The following is a 22143-nucleotide window of genomic DNA, read 5'->3' as shown; positions in this document are numbered from 1 at the left end:
CTTATCGATAAGCCATTTGTTGTATTTATTTTTGGGTGGATCATGAAACCCAGACACCATCTTTGTAGTCATTTTTTTTTCCTGCGTGGACTTCCGTTTTCCTTTACAATGAGTGAAGCTGCACAAAACCTTGTGTCTGCAATTGTAAATAATTTAGTTTTTAAGTTTTGTGTTTCTTGTAGAATCTATATAAAGTAGTATACATTAGCTTATTGTTAAAATTATGAAAAAAAACATAATTAAAAATATATTTGTTTTATTGTATTGATTTGTTACATTAATAGCTGTTGTATTATTATAGGATGGCTTGTTAAACATTTCATAGGATTTTCAGAGGGAGTAAAATGCAACACATTGAATATAAAATGTAAAATGAATAAATACATAAAGAGAAAAAGAAAAAAATGGTTAAAAGCCATCATCCCGTGCATTTTTTTTACCGCCCCCGGGACGACGGGACATCATTGATGTCAAGCTCTGGAAGTTACATTTTATTGTTTGCATTATTTGTTTCAGGATTGCACTTTGAAGTTGGTCCCTCAGCTCTTTGACAGCTTTCACTCTTTTTCAGATCCGCAGACGTACTCTAAGTCTTTCTTACAGTATACATAAAAGTTTTATCAATTATATTCAGACTTATATATATAATTAATTTCCTTAACCGACTGAAATAATAATAATAACAAAGAATAATTTCTAAGTCTTTGTTAGCCGTTTGTGAAATTTTGTACTCGTGCGCTACGTTCACTAACATCCTGTTCATCTCCTGGGGACTAAGCCCCCCCTGTCCTTAAAAGCTTGTGACGCCCCTGAACGACAGATGTCCTGACGAAAACTTTTCAGTCACTTTTATCAAGCAAGCAGAAAAAAGTGTCTTTAATATGCCCAAGTCAATGTCAGTGGCCCTGAATGCAGCAGTCATTCTGTGCCTTTATCAAGTGTGGCTATCAGGATTAATGCAGATCAGCACCCACTGCTTTGCTCATGTGTGGTTGCATGATGGCGGTAATGACCAGCTGCTACTGTGATGGATCACACACCCACCCGTCCAGGTGCACTGTGTTCATAAAGCAGATAACAGGGAGCCACATAATCTTGTTTTGGCACAGGCAGCTGTGGGTTGATTTAGCGGGACCACTGGCACTTCATCTAATCTCTAAATAAATAAGGTTCACACTTTAAAACGATGTTTTTATTGTGCAGGAGAAGGTAAAATACAATGCCCCTATTTGTTAAAATATTTTTAGCGCACACATTCTGTTTGTCAATTGAATTTTTATCTGTCAGGATGGGTCACTTGCTCCATACAGTACTGTACACAATAGTTATACGGTCTAATGAGATGCAATACAAAGCTACAATACAAATTTTGACATTTCAAAGATAATCAAACCCATTTTTGATAAACACTGAGATATTCATTAAACAATATGATGTACTGTAGTTTGGCGTGTAGACCTACTACGTCATAAGGGAACTGTTTCAAAAATATTAGAAAACAGCCCTTGGTCTGAGGCAGTGCAGTTCTACAACGTTGAAAACCACTATGATATCTTGTTCAACTACAAATCATGGTCATTGACAAAAACCATATATCCCAGATGGCATCATCTTGATTTTTCTCATGCATTTTGGTAGTGAAATTGTTTAATGCACACCTAAGAATGTAGATGTGAGTGTTTCAGTACTGAACAGTATTAATAAAGCAGTGGCTCTTAAACTTTTTTCACCAAATACCATCCATCCATCCATTTTCTACCGCTTATTCCCTTTCGGGGTCGCGGGGGGCGCTGGCGCCTATCTCAGCTACAATCGGGCGGAAGGCAGGGTATACCCTGGACAAGTCGCCACCTCATCGCAGGGCCAACACAGATAGACAGACAACATTCACACTCACATTCACACACTAGGACCAATTTAGTGTTGCCAATTAACCTATCCCCAGGTGCATGTCTTTGGAAGTGGGAGGAAGCCGGAGTACCCATACCACCTCAGAAAAAAACGTGGCTCTCCAAGTACCATCATAGTGACAAACATTAAATACAGTAGCTTAATAGGCTTAAGTATTTATTAAAAACAAGGCCAATTTTTTTCGTCAGCAAATATATTTAATATGTCTTGCCACTGTAACATTATACACGGTTTTAACAGTAAAATTGTGTTTGAATAAAGGAAAATAAAGCACTTTAAACAAGAGATTCTTAGGCTTACCACTAAATGGAGCCCATGTATCTCAAGTGGTACGTATAACACAGTTTGAGAATCCCAGTAATAAAGTATCAAATATTGGAATAATGGCTGTGTGATGTCATTTATCAGTTTATTTGGGTACTTCTTATACCCAAAAAAGCATATTATATAAAATATGTAAGACAACTGTTATAAAGCTTTCAGTTGCATGGATATAATTTTCTGTTAATTTCTTACAGTATATTGAATGGCTGTGTCGTGATACAGTAAAACTTTAAATGGCAAAATAAAGTGATAATATCATGCCATGAGTTAGACTGGGATTGCCACACCTACTACTTTTTGCGGTGAGTTGTTTGAATACACTGCCTTCAACCCTTGAATCCCAAAATAATCATAACTACTGTAGGTCAGAATTTAAGGATAAAACACTAAAGGTCAATGTTGATATATTTTGGGCACAATACAAATAATGTAAATCACTGTAAATCCTATTTATTGATTGATTGATTGATACTTTTATTAGTAGATTGCACAGTTCAGTACATATTCCGTACAATTGACCACTAAATGGTAACACCCAAATAAGTTTTTCAACCACGTTAATCAATTCATGGTTATCTTGGTGGGGTTCAATTCAACAGTGTCTGACAATATCAATCAAAACCAAGCATTATCTTCGTAAGCCAAACCTTCATTCATAATTACAGCCAGTATGTATTCAACATCAGTTTGATTGTTATGAAAGGAGGGGATTGTTCCTAAATAGATCAAATATTGTATTGTGTTTGAGCAATTCTATCTAAGGTTGTGTCCGGTGAGTGTATACAATGCACCCAAAACACCATTGTCATGTGTTTAAAGGGCCTTTCTGTTCCGGTTTAAAAATATATATATATGTGTGGACAGGGACTATATTTTGCTCCCACTTTCTCTTTGCTTTGATTGATCTGTACAGAAAGTGAAACTAATGACATTTCTGCCCAAACATCCACTCAGTGAGTGAAGCAAGGCCACAGCTTCTCAAAGGTCACCCAAGCATTCTCATTGCCATCCTCATTCCGCTCCGCTACAGTCGATCGATGTCTGTCTGTCATTAATTAGCTTGCTCAGTCTTAGTGTTTGGACCACAAGTAGCATGTTGCGGCCAAAGTGGAGGAGGGGAAGGGCGATGAAGTGCGAGTAGCAGGCGGTGGTCTGGCGTTCTGCAGAAGCAATTTAGCACATAAATGGCAGTGTCCTCTGGCTGTGTCCCTGTCACCTCGCGATGACGGAACAATCCGTTAATCCTGCCTTATCTGTCAGGCCGCTCAAGGCTGTTGACAGAGGCACCAAATCCACTCTGGTTGGCTAAGCACTTCTTGTGATGCGGAGGTCCAGGAACAAGGCCAGGATAGAATAGCAAGTATCTGTGCTCCAGCTCCATCACTGCAAATGCAAACTGTCTCCCAGTAGGAATCATACAGTAACTACTAATATTATGTTATTTTTAGGGCAGTCTCAATATTTAGTAGCATATCAATAAAGATTAATCGCTAAATTTATCTTGAAAGCAAATGCTTCTTTTTTTAGCTGGGCTACTCTCAATGCACCAAATGTAAACTACAACAGTTTATTATGCACAATATTGAGACAAGAAAACAGTAACCAAGGCAACATTTTGGCATTGGCAAAAAATAACCAGGACATTTGTTAATTGAGATACCAACAATACTAACTTTTTTGACCAGTAATTGTTTTAAATTTAATGTTTGTTTGTATTATTTTCATTATTACTATTATTATTGTGCACAGTACAAAGCAGTTGTTTGAAAAAAGCAGTTTTTATATTCGGTGTCTGCAGCAAACCAACAGGAAATAACTTCTCTGAACGAGTCAGAGATTTTTTTCCCTGTCACTCACAGACACCAGTAGTACTGGATGGTCTTGAAAATGAGGGTCGTACCATAGTCAATTCAGGACTGTCCGATTTCCGGGTAATTTCAGTACTTTAAAAAATGTATCTCATCTGTAATGTTAAAGCTGTGGTTTCACAAAGATTTAATCGAGTGGTAACTGGACTTCTTCTCGTACTACCTTTGCTGACGACCGTGCCCTGGAATGAGAATGCACACAAACATTTGGAGTAATAAATGTGAAATAGCTCACTTCATTTAAAGGGGTTAACAAATGGGTAATGGAGTGAGGCAATACATTTAAAACACTTATGTGTGGTCTACGTAACAGGTAATGGTGGTCCTTTGGTCAAAATTTAGCATGGATGATTTTTTACGGACCGTCTTCAAACTGCCATTTTTTGGGCGGTCTTACCTACGTGCCTGCACTTTGAATGCGTCTTCTCCCCCGGTACGCCACATTGCAATTTTTAGCACTTCCATATCAAGTCCATTGACAGGTGTAAATTCAAACTATTTGCTTCTTTGTATTAAAAATGTCAACAGTGGAGGATGCATGTGCATGTATGAGTCAGTCTGCCGTACAACAAGAGGATAGAGTTAACAATGTCAGACTACAATGACTGAGTCACGCAAAGCTGTTTGGGTAAATCGTTACCATATATGGAGGTATCCACTGATGTCATCAATGGGAGAAACTAATTGTATAAATTCCAAACTGCTCATTTGGATGAAGTATGAAGGAAGGCAAGATTATTGTATAAATATCTTTGCCTTGCCTCCATGTTTGGAGTGGAAATTTTCTGGATGTAGGCAAATCTTGAATAAACAAAAGCAGGTACCAATAGGTAAGAAACTTTCCATAAGAGGTTCCCTTTTATATGAGTTTTAAGAGAGAATAATTGAACAACTAAGCTCAGTAGTTGGTTTGTGTAAAGCAGTAATTCTCAGTCTTTGGAATGTGTACCACTAACGGTATGCAGGCTCTGTTTAGTGGTTTGTCAAATAGTCATTGGACTTAAATACATTGTTTTATTATCCTATATTTAAACATTCTGTTACTGTTCAATCAGTGTGAAATGTTACACTGGCCAAAACTATTAAATATACTTGTTAAATAAATTATCTGCCTTGTTTTAATGAATATGTAGGCCTACTACGCTACTGTATATTAATGTTGGTCATTATGGTGGTGCTTACCGAGCCAAGTGTTTTCTTAGGTGGTACTTGGTGAAAACATTTTAAAAAACACTCGTGTGAAGTGTAGATTAGTTGATAAGATAAGATTGGTCTTCAAAAAATATGTTAAAAATGTCATTAATTAGTCTCAAGTTATCATTTGAAATAACTAACTTTAACGAAAATACATTTCAAATAATTGCCATGTCTACTTTTTTAACTGACTGTGTGGTACTGTGTTACTTCTGTCTGCCAGAGTGATAGCGCCAGTGAAAGCGAGAGTGAGGACAACTTTCTGGTGCTCCCACCTCGAGACTACCTGGGCCTCGCCATTTTCTCCATGCTCTGCTGCTTCTGGCCTTTGGGCATTGTTGCCTTCTACTATTCTCACAAGGTACAAACAATACCTCCAGCATGTCATTAACTCTGCTTTTCCATAGTGCTAGTCAGCCCAACTCTACCTACCGTGCATTTGTATGTATATATATATATATTAGGGCTGGGCAACGATTAAAAATTTTAATCGAAGTTAATCGCAGGGAAAAAAAGAACTACCCTACCCAGCATGCAACAGGAGTGACGAGCATGCGCGCTAGCCCGGTATAGGTTGTGTGTCGCCATGACTGCAACTTGTATGTTGTGATATGCACGCTCCGAAAGTAAACGTTAAGAACTCAGCCAACACTCCTCGTCTGCATTATTCATAAATAGACACACAACACATATAATCCGCTGCTTCACAGGCCGCTGGATGTAGCCGGCAAAGTATTCCCATGCTAGCTAGCCGATCTAGCAAGCACGCGTCATTCAGTCCAAAACGGCCCGATCCATCCACATCCAGAATTGTCTGGCGGTCGTAAGTGATCCCGGAGTGACCACGCTGTAAGCCAGCCATGAAATTTGCAGAATTGTCCGGTATTTTTGCCAAATGTTCCATCTTTACCAAGAGGCCCTCGACGCCGAAGCCCGTCCGGGCGAAGCCATCTTGTTAAGAAAAGGCGTTAACAAAATAAAAGCATGGAAACAACATACGCAAATGTGCGATAAAATAATTGTCGGCGTTAATAGATTGATGAGTTAACTCATAATTAACGCATTAATTTGCCCACTCCTAATATCCATCCATCCATCCATCCATTTTCTACCGCTTATTCCCTTTTGGGGTCGCGGGGGGCGCTGGCGCCTATCTCAGCTACAATCGGGCGGAAGGCAGGGTACACCCTGGACAAGTCGCCACCACATCGCAGGGCCAACACAGATAGACAGACTACATTCACACTCACGTTCACACACTAGGGCCAATTTAGTTTTGCCAATCAACCTATCCCCAGGTGCATGTCTTTGGAAGTGGGAAGAAGCCGGAGTACCGGGAGGGAACCCACGCATTCACGGGGAGGACATGCAAACTCCACACAGATATATATATATATATACATACAGTATATATATGTATATATATATACATATATATGTATATATATGTATATATATACACATATATATATATATATATATATATATATATATATATATATATATATATATATATATATATATATATATATATATATATATATACATAGTGGACAAAGGGGTGTGCCTCACCCCATCCTTTCTTGTGAAAGAGTAAGCATTTTTTGGGAAGCTGTTTTTGTACCCAATCATGGCACCCACCTGTTCCCAATTAGCCTGCACACCTGTGGGATGTTCCAAATAAGTGTTTGATGAGCGTTCCTCAACTTTATAAGTATTTATTGCCACTTTCAACTTCTTTGTCACGCGTTGCTGGCAATAAATTCTAAAGTTAATAATTATTTGAAAAAAAAAAATGTTTATCTGTTTGAACATCAAATATGTTGTCCCTGTAGCATATTCAACTGAATAATCGTTGAAAAGGATTTGCAAATCATTGTATTTGGTTTATATTTACATATAACATTTCCCAACTCATAAGGAAACAGGGTTTGTATATATATATATATATATATATATATATATATATATATATATATATATATATATATATATATATATATATGTATATATATATATATATATATATATATATATATGTATATACATACATACATATATACACATATAGATTATATACACACATATATATGTGTGTGTATAATATATATATATACATATATACATACAGTATATATATGTATATATATATATATATACATATATATATGTATATACATATATATATATATAAAAAAATATATATATGTATATATATAAATATATATATATATATATATATATATGACTGTGTACAATCAGCAGCTTTTAATGCCTTTTATTACATTGAGCAGGCCATGACATTCTAGTCTCCTGCATGTTTAAGCTACTAAAGCGTGATGAATATAGATGAGATAGTTACATTTATTAGTCTGCCAACCCTTAACACAACATTATGTTTCCCCTCAAACAATTTCAATGGAAGGCATATTTTTTTCCTAGCTAACAAAATGCACCTAAACAAGCCATTCGTCACTGACAGACGAGTGACCAAATTGCCATGGCAACAAATAGCAAGGCGAGAGCATTTCTTGTTTTCTCTCCACTAACTATGGTGCAAACACCTACTCTTCCACTCGCAGCTGATGATGAGTAACTCATTTTATTATCTGCTGTTTTTTTTTTTTGTTAGACTGGCAAGGCCGTCGCTAAGGGAGACTTTTCCAGAGCTGGAATGAGTTCCAGGAGAGCCCTTTTTCTAGCTGCTCTGTCCATTACCATCGGCACAGGGATGTACGTGGGGGTGGTGGTGGCCCTCATAGCCTATCTGTCCAAACCTGGACATGTATAGCACTGTCTAAAGTGGGACACTTGGGAGGAGACTGCTGAGGATGGACATCATTACTCCTGAAGGCTACTGGATTTCAACAGAATGGAGATAAAAACAAACATGGAGGAGAAACGCTTATTTGTCCAAAAATAAGAACAGACGTCAGGCGTCATGTGAGTGAACCAACTTTGATGTATTCCCTGTTCAAATGTCAATGTTTAAACAAAATACTTGTTATATTATCATGACCCAGAAAAAACAAACTAAATGTCATTGTGGACTCAAAACTGGTCAACAGGGCTCAACTGGAATATTTATGTTCATTATGTACTGTAAAAGTAGTAAATAAACACATTGGCATGAATATTTAAATATCTTTTATTGTCTCATCCTCTCAGATATTACATTTGTGTGCTTTAGTGGCGCAGTATTAACAATGAATATAAGAAAACGTTGCACATTGAGTGTGACCTCAATTCACGAACACCTCTATTTGTAACTTTTTCGGTTTATGAACATTTACATTGCGCAAAATATGCTTCTTCTAACACTTAGTTCATTCATCCATTAGTTTATAAATTTTGTAGGGGGCTGCAATTTTTCCACACTTCCTCTACAAGCTGGCACAGCCAATTTTGAAGAGGCTGGATTCCCTACGCTACATCCTGTTTACATCCTGTATCCATCCTGTACAAACAGGCGCGGACATTCTGAAGTGTTTTGATGGCAAGCGACACTTCTAACGTGTTTATTTCCAAATTATTGTACCTTGCGCTGTGTCTGTGGCTGTGTCTGCCTATCTAGAGAACATTCTGTGTGATCAGAAATGCTTTAAATCAGGAGTCACAAACTCAATTTACCTGGGGGCCACCTGATGCAGAAACTGGGTGAGGCTGGGCCGCGAGAAAAGATTTCTTAAAAAAAATCTAACATGCACTTTTTAATGAATTCACCTTCTTTGAATGGCTTTCCCGCCCTAGCAACCATCTCACTCACCATGTAGCTAGCTTTGACTGCTGCATCGCTCTTTTTGGTTGCTTTCTTGAAGAACTCTTGTTGCCTCAGTAGACAGGTTTTAAAATTTGCAACCCGGTTTACTCTCTCATCTCCCTGGTATTTTGCATACTCCTCAACATGTCTAGTTGTATAATGATGTTTGAAATTGTATTCCTTGGGCACCACAACTTTCTCTGTGCAGATAAGACACGTCAGGGTGCCCCTGTGCTCTACAAAGATATATTGCATCTCTCACTTTTCCTGGAATTGTCTTTGCTCATCACTAACCTTTCTCTTCACTGCAGGCTTTGACAAAGACATGTTTGGGGTGGTGGAATATATTTGTATTTAGCTGACGCATGGAGAAGAATGTTATTTCCGCAATATGTGTCGTTCCGCTTTTCCTCCCTACAGCAACACGGCGGTCAGTTGAAAGTACCGGGGTAGCGAGCGCAAAAAAGTGATGGCTCCCGCAGTGTTATCTGGCGTCATATAAAAATGTAGTATATGTAGTGTTCATTGTGTGACGCAATGCAAATAAAACAATAAAAAAAACAAATAACGTTTGAATTGGTCCAGGTTATCAAGGACTTTATTACTGACGAACAGGTGTCGCGGTGTGACTGCAGCCAGGCACGTAAGAAAGCCCTCGTCTCCATGGCAACGTTTCTGTCGCTTTCACTCATTTGCCGCTTTTCCACTAACGCAGGGGTATTTTAGAGCCAAATAACAAAAATCATCTCTTGCAAAACCAACAGTGGGTGGGGATCTACCGGACCGCCCTTCTCCCGCTGTTTACAGAGGCGCTGGGCGCTGGAGCGACCCAGAGAGCGAGAGAGAGAGACAGAGAGAGAGAGGGAGGGAGAGAGAAAGAGAGAGAGAGAGAGAGAGAGAGAGAGAGAGAGAGAGAGGGACGGACCGGAAGTGTTAGTGCTGCATGGATTTCTGGGTATCTGTCCTGTTGTGTTTATGTTGTGTTACGGTGCGGATGTTCTCCCGAAATGTGTTTGTCATTCTTGTTGGGGTGTGGGTGCAGAGTGTGGCGCGTATTTTAACAGTGTTAAAATAGTTTAAACGGCCACCCTCAGTGTGACCTGTATGGCTATTGACCAAGCATATCTTGCAGTCTTTAATGTGTGTCCACAGGAGTCAAAACAACATGTGACAGGGAAACAAACGGTTGGTAAAAATTGTACAGCATGCCGAAGGCTGTAACATCACGGCACTATCCGAAATTTGTGTCTCCCTTTAAATTAGCGTGGGTTAGCTAGCATGACACTGCCAATTGCCACTGACATAAGCCTCGCCGGCCGCACTAACTTTAAATTTTCATAGTGAGGTGCGGGCCGCATGTCTGAGACCTCTGCTTTAATGTTTCCAAACTCTCACAGTCTCGCTTCAGGTTGCTAGACAACCGCTTTCAGATAGCCTTTTACACTGCTAGTGTGTGCTAGTGACTACACTCCCAGAGTGCAACAAATATTCATAGACACAAAGTAAAAAGGTTTTCGTTTTTTGTTGTAGCAACACCAACAAGACTTTTATGTGTAACATTTAGGCTTGCTGTAATGTTGTGTTGTTTGGATGAAGAGATGATTGAGCCCATTACCCCCCCATAGGAGAAGTTACCTGTATGAGGCAGGTGATTGGTCTGTGTACTTACTGGCTGCATTTATTTACTGTATTGACCTGAGAAAGTGCACAGATTAAAATAAAACTACCCTAAATCCCTCAATAATTAAATGGCAGTTAAATTACAAGAATAATTAGAAAATAATCTCATAATAGCTATGGGTTCGTAAAATGATTTTCATTAAGATCTCTGGTTTTGGTCACATTACCCCCTTGTTAGTCCATCTGACCTATATGAGTCTAGCATTGACCATCGTGTATATCAGGGGTCGGCAACCCGCGGCTCCGGACCCGCATGCGGCTCTTTGAGCACTCTGATTTGGCTCAGCTTGTCACGGCCAGCTCAGCTTGTCAACCTGCTTGTCAAACCTCGGGACACGCCCACGGCCACGCTTATCCAGGGACGCGCCGCGCGCGTCGCCGTCCTGCAGCAGCGGTCAGCTGCTGCAGGACAAAGATGTGGGTGTCCAAGTTAAAGCGCCTGACAGCGGACCTTGAAGATGTTTCACGTCAGAAGACCGTTCTTGCTCAGAATCACAAATGGTGTGATATTGAAAACCTCCCCAAACCAGACAAACTTGTGTTCGAAACTTGGAACGCTATCCGCGACTTTCATGTGAACTTGAAAAAGTATGCACACCGACGCTGTGCGCTGCGGTTCAGGAGCAGAAATCACATTGACCACGTATGATAAATATTTTAATTTCCTATAATTTTGCATATATTCACATTTTTTAATTGTTCAGTGAAATAGACATTTTATTATTTAGGTTGGCAGCTGACTTCACGGCGCCAGTAAAAGGTTGACAGCACAGAGAGAGAGGACGGCATTTTGGGTTTTCTGCCAGTCGATAATTTAAGTTCGGCGTTTAGTTTTTTCATTACTACAAGGAGGACTTAAAGAGACAATAAGTATTTTATTTAGCCTTCAACCCGACGTCTTTTTCGCAGTTAAAAACGTTTTGTTGGATGCAGACATTTTATTTCATTTTCTCTGCAGTCGTTCATTGATTTCATAAACGTAACCCATGATAGTTTGTTTATACATAGCACAAAGCAAAAAGAAAACTTTATATGCAGTGTTATTTCATTTTTTTATTTTATTTTTTATTTTTTTATTTTATTTTATTTTATTATTATTTTTTTTGTCCTGTCCAGTTTCTCAGGCAAATCATATAGTTGATGTAGGTGCCCATATTGGCTGTTCACATTTACTTTACAGAAGAGAAGTGTAGGATACTTCTCTTGTTGCCTTATTTAAATTTGACTTAATTAGATTGATTTATATTATCATTTTTTGCAGCCGGGCTGGAGCAGGAAGGGATAGAAAGAGAAAAAAATGGAGACAGAGGGGGAAATTGTGGGGATTAGAGGGGGTTAGACAGTATTATTTAATTTTAAATTTCAAAAGAGTTTTGTGGCTGCCATTGTTTTCTTTAATTTGTGAAATGGGTCAAAAGGGCTCTTTGAGTGGTAAAGGTTGCCGACCCCTGGTGTATATGGAACCAATGTAACTAATATGCATTTTGCAATTACAAATATGTATTGCTTACAGTAAAATACCATCTGTAGCTACATTAAAAGATTATATCAATTGTGCTTTTATCCACATTGTCACCAAAATACCCTGGATTTTTCCTCACTCTGTATCCTAGCTCGCTACAATGTTTACCATAGTTTACTATTGCAGACTGCACAGAGAAATACTTGCAGAGTTCCGTCATGCTAATATGGTGGCACCATGTCTCCATTTTAATACAATTAAACACGCGGTGATTCAGTCTCTGTGTTTTTTGTATATACATAAGTACAGCTGCAAATGAACCCACCATATCAAAGTTGTAGCATTAAAAAAATAGTTCCATCAAAGTCAACGAGAGTCTGATAGTCTGCGTTTCCAGAGTGTCACTGAAAGCACCACACAGTCAAGGTAAGTCTAGTCAAACAATTAAGGCTAATATTGCACTTACCCGATGTCCTTCATTATATTTTGGACAGCTTTGCGGTCTTGGATGAACAAAGTGAACAAAGTCACTTTTGATCAAAAAAAGAAGTCAATCAAAACATTTGAAGTGGCAATAGTGAGGCTGTGGGCCTTTCCACCATCCTCCCTCTACGCTCATCACCATCAGCATTCTTCAATAATTGTAAAAGTGATGTAAAGTGTCCATGTATCTATTCAATACATTATTTAAATACAAAAATGTATGTACATGTAAAACTAATTCCTTATAAAATGTGTTAGCATTTTTGGGTGTCTGGAAGGGATTTAGTTATACATTATGTTATTAGAAAGTTTGTATCAGTTTTCATATTATTCGGTTTTCAACAGACCCCTTTAAATGGATGAATAATAAAAACTCAGGTCCTAATGCTTTGTCGGCGATTCCGAACCCTACTGCAGGTGACATGACTCCTTTCCTAACCATGTTTAGCCATCACTCACTGTCAAGCCTTGAGGTGACTTTAGCTGCCAAGGTAATGTGAGCCTCAGGAACAATGACTGCTCTCCTAAGTTAGGACGTCAACATAAGCTTTATTCCCCAAAGCATTTGGAAGCACCATCTGCATTTGTGCGACACCTGACAGGCAATCACCAAGTTGGCCTGGGAAAATTCATCATTCCAAATTATGTAAAAGCATACAGTAGGGAAGGGATTTGTATGGCCTAATTCCTGGCCACAAAACACGTTTTAAGATATTCAAGTCCTGGATTCAATGCATACTCAGGATCTGTCTGTGTGGAGTTTGCATGTTTTCTCCGTGACTGCGTGGATTCCCTCCGGGTACTCCGGCTTCCTCCCACCGCCAAAAACATGCCCATGGGGATAGGTTGATTGGCAACACTAAATTAGCCCTTGTTTGTGAATGTGAATGTGAATGTTCCCACACAGCAGGAGACTCCTATACGGATCCGCCTTCAAGTCGCCCAACCCGCGTTACTGTCACATTTGTTTTGGCTCCGCCTAGAGAATCCGCTCCGCTTCTGAAAATTGTACGGTCAGACAGCGGATCCTGAGTTCACCCGTGTCTGATCCGCGGACGCGGCAAACTAAACTGGTATGCGCCGCCCCTCCGCCTAGGCGGCTCCTGAGCTGACCAATGTCTGATCCGCGGACGTGGACACACCTAGGCGTGAACTAGCTAGGTCATGCTACACGCATGAGCCAAGATCGATCATTTCTGGACTTTCTTTGCTGAAACACGACGTAAGTATACATTTATTTATTTATTTATTCACAGTAAAGATCGGCCTTTGTGTTTCTATCATCACTTATGTGTGATTGTAATGACGTTGTTTGATAGGACTAGCAGTAAAACTTTACATTCTGTAAAAAAAGACAATTTTATTTAAAATGGAATAGCAATTTCGGCAGAATATGTTACTTTAGTTAGGTAAAGTTTATTTGCTGTGTATTTTTCTTGATGCGACGCTCGGAGCTGGTAAATCACATTTTTTATGTCTCTCGATCCTTTTATTTTTTTATAAACTTTTTGGTTGTGGCTCTTAAAGTAATCTATATGAATGCACACTGTCTTGTTACTTGTTGATAAGCATGCAGGTTAAATTCCCGGATTATGGTTGTTAAATTGTTGTATGCTAAATGCTGCCGCTAGCATTAAGGTAATCCATGTGGATTAGTTTAGTTAGCTTAATGCTAGCGGCAGTTATTACGGTGTTTCCTGGTCTCGTGAGTTTGCACAAGGGCCAAAAACTCAGCTGCGTGTCTGTGTGGACATCTTGTGTGCCACTGTGGTATTAATATGAGTGTGTATTACTTCTTTCTTTATTCTTTATTGGAGAGAGATCCTGTTGACTGTCATAATGTAATGTTGCTTACACATGTTTCTAGCAGCTCTTGGCCTATTCATGGGGCCGAATCAAGAAGTGCACCCACAATTTAACGTTGCCCTATATCTTGTCGAGTTTGTAGCAATGAAATAGACAACACCACCATTTAACAATGTATCTATTAAATATAACATTAGGATCAATGATCAATAATAAACTTTACTGTCATTTCTTGTCTTTTTGCGCAAGCATGAATAGAAAGACTGTGCCTGTCTCTTTATCAACCTTAAGACGAAGGACATGTGTAGACGTTCAAAAAAGGCTGGCTAAGATATGACATTTCTGTTGTCCGAACTTGTGGTATGCAAATTCATAAATTTCTTGTTTAAAAATAACGTCATAGTTGCTTCTCTTTCTGCTTGGAATAACCTATTCTGTTTATGTTCTGACCAGGTCTCTTGTAAGAGAGAGACCTGATACTTCATCATCAATAATAATAATATTCTGTTCAGCTCTACAGCTAATTTGAAACTCATGTTCATTTTAACATATTCAATTTTTAGACAACTACAAAGGCACATTAAGAATAATGCAACAATATCAAAACGGCTGCAACACCTGCAATCTGAGGCAGAGAATGAGGTTGAGCTGCCAGAAAAAAGGAACAGGAAGCCAGTGTAAGTGTGTTCTGTCTTGTTTTTGTGCTATATGTATATTTGGCAATTTTGGTATTGCAATAATCCTAATGATATGGTTACCCAACAGCCATCGTCCCGGGGACTCGGATGATGGCGAGGAAGACTCGGGAAATGGTGACCTCGCATCTCTGGGGTTGGCAAGCCAATTGTTATGATCCGCTGCACGGATCATATTCTGTTTGGGTTTTTCGGGTCACTTCTGTTTTTCTGTTAGTGTTAGTTCCTGTTTATGCACCTCTGAGTTTGTAACCATAGCAACGTATTGCTTTCACCTGCCGCTTGTGCTCCTGACGCACCCCTTTTTGTCATCACTGACATTATTTAAGCTTACCTTTGCCGTTCAGTCGGTCTGGCTTCTTTATTTTGCATCACGCGACTGCCACGTAAGTTTGTCTTGTCTTCTAGCCCCTGCTAGTTGTCTTAGTCAGTGCTAAGTGTTAGCCTAAGCTTCCGGTGCGCTGTGCACTTCATCCATTCGGTTTGTTTTCTGTTTTTTTTGTACCAGTGTTGTTATTTTTTCCATTAAGTCAAGTACCTACCTACAAGTCGTGTCTGGATTATCCTTTGTATCCCTGGGAGAACAAAATCCCGCATCACCATTTCCCCCACACGTGACAGAAGGAAGCCAGCACCTTGTTCCCCCGCATTGGACTGTACGGAGTCTTCGCCTCGCTGTCAGGACGCGTCGCTCCCAAAGACGCCTCCTCCGGACAGCAGCATGCCAAAAACAGCCCAGTCTTCCACTCTAAGGTTTGGTAATCCCCGTCATAAATTTACCGAACAATCTCCCGACTGGGCTGTGAGCCAGATGGAAACCGGCGCTCCTGACATTTCGCCGCTTCCTTGTGATGACGTCATCTGGAACGACCAACCTCTGAGTGTTAGACAAGCCTCATCTCTTCCTGTTTTTAAATCTCTCTTAAAATCATACTTTTATTTCTTGGCTTTTAACATTAAGTGATATCCATCCTGCAATGGTGCCCCATTATACACCTGCTGTGAACCTGTTTTTATGGTTTTATGTTTTATTTATTTATTTTTTATCATGTTCTGTTTGTGTTGTGTTGTTTGCTCGGTCTTCGTATTATCTTTTAACCTGTCCATTGTACAGCACTTTGGCTACCCCTGTGGTAAATTTTAAATGTGCTTTATAAATAAAATTGATAAGATTTGATTTGATTTGATCCCGCCCACTAGTGATGACGTCGTACACCATGATTTTTTTTTAGATTCTGTTTTCTCCCTTTGTCAGACGCCTACTAAAGACTTTATTTCTTGAAAAAATCCTTAAGAACAGTTTTTTTCTAAATTTAGATTTTTTTCAGTCTCAGTCTCCTGTTTTCCAAGTCCCGCCCCCAGTGACTTTGGCTCCGCCCCCAGTGACTATTGCTCCCACCCAGTCTTAAGTGAGGGGGGGTGAATAGACTTTTTGGACGATCGAGAGGGGAGGGGTCTTCCCCCCCTCCTGACCTTCCTCCACCCACCCCTAAGGACAATTCCAGACCACAGGGAGCGCGTCTGGTATCCGCTTCTTGAGGAGGTGGGCTAGTGCTGGGAGCTGTGCTATGGAGGTAGCACAGCTGCGCCCAGCCAAGCCGCAACCCCCTGCCCGGCCACCACCACCAGTGCTTTGGCATGCTAAGCCGCAACCCCCGGCCCAGCCACCACCACCAGTCCTACGGCCAACTAAGCCGCAACCCTCGGCGGCCCGGCCACCGCCACCAGTAATTGGGCATGCTAAGCCGCAACCTCCGGCCAGGCCAGTTAGAACTAGCACCTGTCCCCAGACTGGTTTCCGCACCAGCTCCTGTCCCCAGACCGGTTTCGCACCAGCTCCTGTACCCAGACTGCTTCCCGCTCCAGCTCCGGTCCCCAGACTGCTTTCCGCACCAGCTCCGGTCCCCAAACTGCTTTCCGCACCAGCTCCTGTCCCGAGAGTGGTTTCCGCACCAGCTCCTGTCCCCAGACTGGTTTCCGCACCAGCTCCGGTCCCCAGACTGCTTTCCGCACCAGCTCCTGCCCCAAGACTGGTTTCCGCACCAGCACCTTCCCCCACGGCAACGATGCGGATGCGAGTGAGCTTGCTGAGAGGGGGCATCACCAGGCCAGACGGAGTTGAGCGGGACCAGAAACCCACCAGGTCCCCATATCATCTCATCGTCCGGTGAACAGCGGAGGGTCTCATCCTCCATAGCTCGGAGTATGGCTCACGTTCCTTCGTCGTCGACCTCCATGAATCCCGCAGCGAGAGAACCTTGATCTGTTCGCATCCTAATGTGACGTTTGCTGGGCATGGTGATGCGGATGCGTTCTCTCCAGATGCAGTTTGGGCTCGAACACAGCGGAAGGTTAGAAATAGTGATTCATTTAAAGTAAAGAACAGACTATAAGCAGAAAACTAGGCACAAAAAGGCAAAGCAAAGAGCTAGCATTGGAGCTAGGAAAACACAGAAGCATAGCGCGGAAGCTAGCAAGACCAAAACAGGTTTACCAGAGTCGGGAATGAGCGTCGTCACTTGTTGCATGGAACAAAAACTAGGATGCGAGGCCGAGTCATTGGAAAAGGCAGGCTTAAATAAAGACAGTAATTACAAACAGGTGTGAGTCAAAAACAAGAGGCAGGTGACACTAACGCGTAACAGAACAAACAGGAACTAAGGAATTCAAACACTGGCAGAATATATATGATATGACCCGGGCAGCGGATCATAACAAGGGTTGTACGGTGGAAGAGGGGTCAGTGCGCCTGTCTCACAATACGAGGCAGGGCTCGGGATCTTTCTGCATGGAGTTTGCATGTCCTTCCCATGACTGCGTGGGTTCCCTCCGGGTACTTCGGCTTCCTCCCACTTCCAAAGACATGCACCTGGGGATAGGTTGATTGGCAACACTAAATTGGCCCTAGTGTGTGAATGTGAGTGTGAATGTTGTCTGTCTATCTGTGTGTGACCTGCGATGAGCTGGCGACTTGTCCAGGCTGTACCCCGCCTTCCGCCAGAATGCAGCTGAGATAGGCTCCAGCACCCCGCTGCGACCCCAAAAAGGGACAAGCGCTAATTATTAGTTTGGCAAAATAATTAGCGCATGTCTTGGTTTACTGCCGGTTAAAACTTGTTTCGCAGAATAATTAGTATATAGCTCGTTTTACTTCCGGGACAAACTCGTCACGTGACGAGTTTGACCTGGATGTAGTACAGGGCATCATTTTCCAAAATGGAGGAGGCTGAATTCAAGAATTTAAAATCGCATAAAGGGAAAGAAATAAAGAGCTATTCAGTAGGATTTAAGGTCCAAGCGATTCAATATGCCAAAAAGAACGGTAAGGAGGGAATTGCTCGAAAGTTTGGAGTGGATGCTCGCAGAATAAGCGACAAAAGCTGAAGCCGTTCATTGTCTTCCAGGGAGTGCTAAGGGATAGAGAAGCGGACAAAATAAGCGGTGTTTTAGTAGCAATGTCTGAAAATGGGTGGATAAATGAAGACCTGACGTGCCAATGGCTTCGTGATGTATGGGGACGGATTGCGTTCCACCCACGTCTATTGGTGTGGGATGCATTCAGATGTCACATCCAGGACTCCACAAAGGCTGTGCTCAGGACCATGAGCACAAAAATGAATGTCATTCCTGGTGGTTGAACAGGTAATATGATTTAATTAAAACACTCACATTTCACTGTATGATATATACAATTTAATGCAGTGGTTCTCGAATGGGGGTACGCGTACCCCTGGGGGTACTTGAAGGTATGCCAAGGGGTATGTGAGATTTTTTTTTTTAATATTCTAAAAAATAGCAACAATTCAAAAATCCTGTATAAATAAATTTATTAAATAATACTTCAACAAAATATGAATCATAAACTGAAAATAAATGCAACAATGCAATATTCAGTGTTGACAGCTAGATTTTTTTGTGGACATGTGCCATTAATATTGATGTTAAAGATTATTTTTTTTGTGAAGAAATGTTTAGAATTAAGTTGATGAATCCAGATGGATCTCTATTACAATCGCCAAAGAGGGCACTTTAAGTTGATCATAAATCGAATATTTTCAAGAAATGAAAATTAAAAAAAACTGTTTATCAGTCTCATCTCTTGTTATTTACATGCTTGAAATGCTTAATTTATTAAAAAAAATTGTAAAATACGATTTAAATAAACAATTTTAATATTGTCTTATTATATAATTGCAATTCTTAATATTAATATTGTGTTAGTTTGTAGTGGTGGAGATGTAAATGTGCTTTTCATGATGGCATCCTTACATCACACCCAAATTTATAAGCGCAGGCCTAAATTTACCGCATGCCTTTGGTAAGCGCAGGGGTAAGAATATGTTTTAAAATTATTAGCGCCTGCTTAGTTTTACCGCATGCCTTGAATAACCGCAGGAGTGAGAAGAGGTTTTAAATTAATTAGTGCCCCGGCGCCTATTCAAAGAAATATGGTATACGTATATATTTACACATTTACACACTCATTGATATATAAACACACACACACACACACACACACATATATATATATATATATATATATATATATATATATATATATATATATATATATATATATATATATACATAATACATATTATATATAATATATGTGTGTGTATGTGTATATATGTATCTAGACACACACTATATGTGTATATATATATATATATATGTATATATATATATATGTATATATATATGTATATATATATACATTTATATATGTACACACACATATATATATATATGTATATATGTATATATACATTTATATATATGTATATATATAAATATATGTATATGTATGTGTACATATATATATATATATATATATATACACATTGACAAACACGCATATATATATATATATATATATACACACACATATACAGTTTATACTGACTTATATATATATATGTATACATACAAACATACATTTATATATACATACACACATACATATGTATACGTGTATCTATATATAAATATATATATATATGTATATATACATAAATACATACATACATACATATATATACACATACATATATACAGTATATATATATATACATACATACATATACATAGAAATACATATGCATATACATATATACATTTATATATGTATATATACACACACATATATATTCACACACACAGGTGTATAAATGTATATATATGTGCTTATATATATATATATATATATATATATATATATATATATATATATATATACACACACACACATGTATATACTGTGCATATGTATGTATATATATGTATATATATATATTTATATATATATATATATATATATATATATATATATATATATATATATATATATATATATATATATATATATATATATATACACACACAGTACTATAATACACCGCATTGTTCAACCTGGACACATCATCAGTGATTCTCCCGGGGTCATAGGGTGTTTCGGGTCTTAATCAGACACCCTCACCCGGGCAACCCAGCCGAGGATGATCAGTCCCTCGACTTGTGTCCAGATAGCGCACTACACCACGCGTCCCCCCTCCTCAACCAGAGCCAACGTGAAGCCTTTTCAGACGCTTCCAAGATGTTTTTTATGGCTCTTCGCCTGTGCAGTCCACAAATTCCAAGGAGCCCCAGGACACGGTGTATGGACTTGCCTGCAAAACCCCTGCAGCCCACCTCAATAGGCTCGCAGCGGGCCTTCCACCCGTTCCTCCGGCAGTCGGCCACAAGATCTGCATATTTCGCCCTCTTCCTTTCCTGAGCTTCCTCCATTCTGTCCTCCCAGGGGACAGTTAGCTCAAGGAGCACCACCTGCTTGCTGGTTCCAGACATCAATACCATGTCTGGCCGTAGTGTTGTAGTTGCAATGATGTCTGGGAATCGCAACTGCCTTCCTAGATCAACCAAGAGCTGCCAGTCCCTTGCTGTTGTTAGCAGGCCACCCTGGGTCTTCTTGGAGGGTTGAGGTTTCTCTCCTGCTCGGACAAAGGCAATTGTGCTCTTAGTTGGGTGTTGCCGCTTACTGGTGTTGATGCCAGTGCAGATAGTGTCTGCTATTGCCTGCAGGACCTGGTTGTGGCGCCACCGGTACCTGCCATCTCCCAATGCCTTTGAGCAACCGCTGAGGATGTGTTGTAATGATCCTCTTTTCTGACAGAGCTGGCACACAGATGTTTCTATCAGGCCCCAGGTAAATATGTTAGCAGGGCTTGGGAGGACATCATAAACTGACTGGACCAAGAACTTAAACTGGTGTGGCTCCGCTTTCCAGAGTTCGGTCCAGGTGATCTTGCGACCAGCTATGTGCTCCCACTTGGTACAGGCCCGCTGCTTGCTCATTCCCACCACTCTGCTGAAGCGAGCCTCTTCCACCTCGGCGCGAACCTCCTCTTGGACCAACTTTCTCCTTTCCTTTCCTCTGGCTCTGCTGTAGCTGGGTTTGGTGTTACTACCCAGCCCAGCCCGACCAGTAGCTACGGTTCCCACCACGGTGCTGTGCCGCAACCTCGCCTCTGCCCTCTCTACTGCATCCTGGGCACGCCACTTCCTTCCTGTTCTGACCTCCACACCTGCTGACGATACTTTCCCATCAGCAGAATCTCTGTAGAGCAGGACTTCTCTGGCCCTGGAAACCTTGAACTCCTCTGCCAGACTACTGAAAGGAAGCTGCAGCTTGGTGTTGTTCCCAAACAAAGCAATGCTGCTTACGCTCCGTGGCAGACCCAGCCACCTACGCAGGGACGAGCTGATCTTCCTCTCGAATCCCTCCACGATGGTCATTGGGAATTCGTACATCAGCAGCGGCCAGAGGATAGGAGGCAGGATGCCATGCTGATATATCCAAGCTTTGAACTTCCCTGGAAGTCCCGACTTGTCCACCGCTGAGAGCCACATGTTGAGGTTATCGCTGGTAGCTTGACGTGCAGCGGAATCCTTCAGATCACC

At 40.4% G+C, this 22143-nt stretch overlaps 1 protein-coding gene across 6 annotated transcripts in view; it reads left to right on the top strand.

Annotated features, from left to right (window-relative positions):
* The window catches only part of LOC133549560 (synapse differentiation-inducing gene protein 1-like), a 173609-nt gene that overhangs the window by 93839 nt on the left and 57627 nt on the right, over window positions 1–22143 (top strand). For 3 of the 6 annotated variants that reach the window (XM_061895086.1, XM_061895085.1, XM_061895084.1), the window contains 2 exons: window positions 5521–5658; window positions 7930–8431. In XM_061895086.1, the coding sequence (XP_061751070.1) occupies window positions 5521–5658; window positions 7930–8088 (297 nt within the window). In that variant the 3' untranslated portion in view covers window positions 8089–8431. Of the gene's footprint in view, window positions 1–5520; window positions 5659–7929; window positions 8432–15051; window positions 15166–15253; window positions 16297–22143 lie in introns of those variants that run through there. The other 3 variants (XR_009806110.1, XR_009806112.1, XR_009806111.1) reach the window with 2 other exon arrangements.

The sequence above is a fragment of the Nerophis ophidion genome, linkage group LG03, assembly GCF_033978795.1.
Source record: "Nerophis ophidion isolate RoL-2023_Sa linkage group LG03, RoL_Noph_v1.0, whole genome shotgun sequence".
Lineage (NCBI taxonomy): Eukaryota > Metazoa > Chordata > Actinopteri > Syngnathiformes > Syngnathidae > Nerophis > Nerophis ophidion.
The sequence above is the reverse complement of the archived record's forward strand: the minus strand, read 5'-3'. Positions and strand labels throughout refer to the sequence as shown.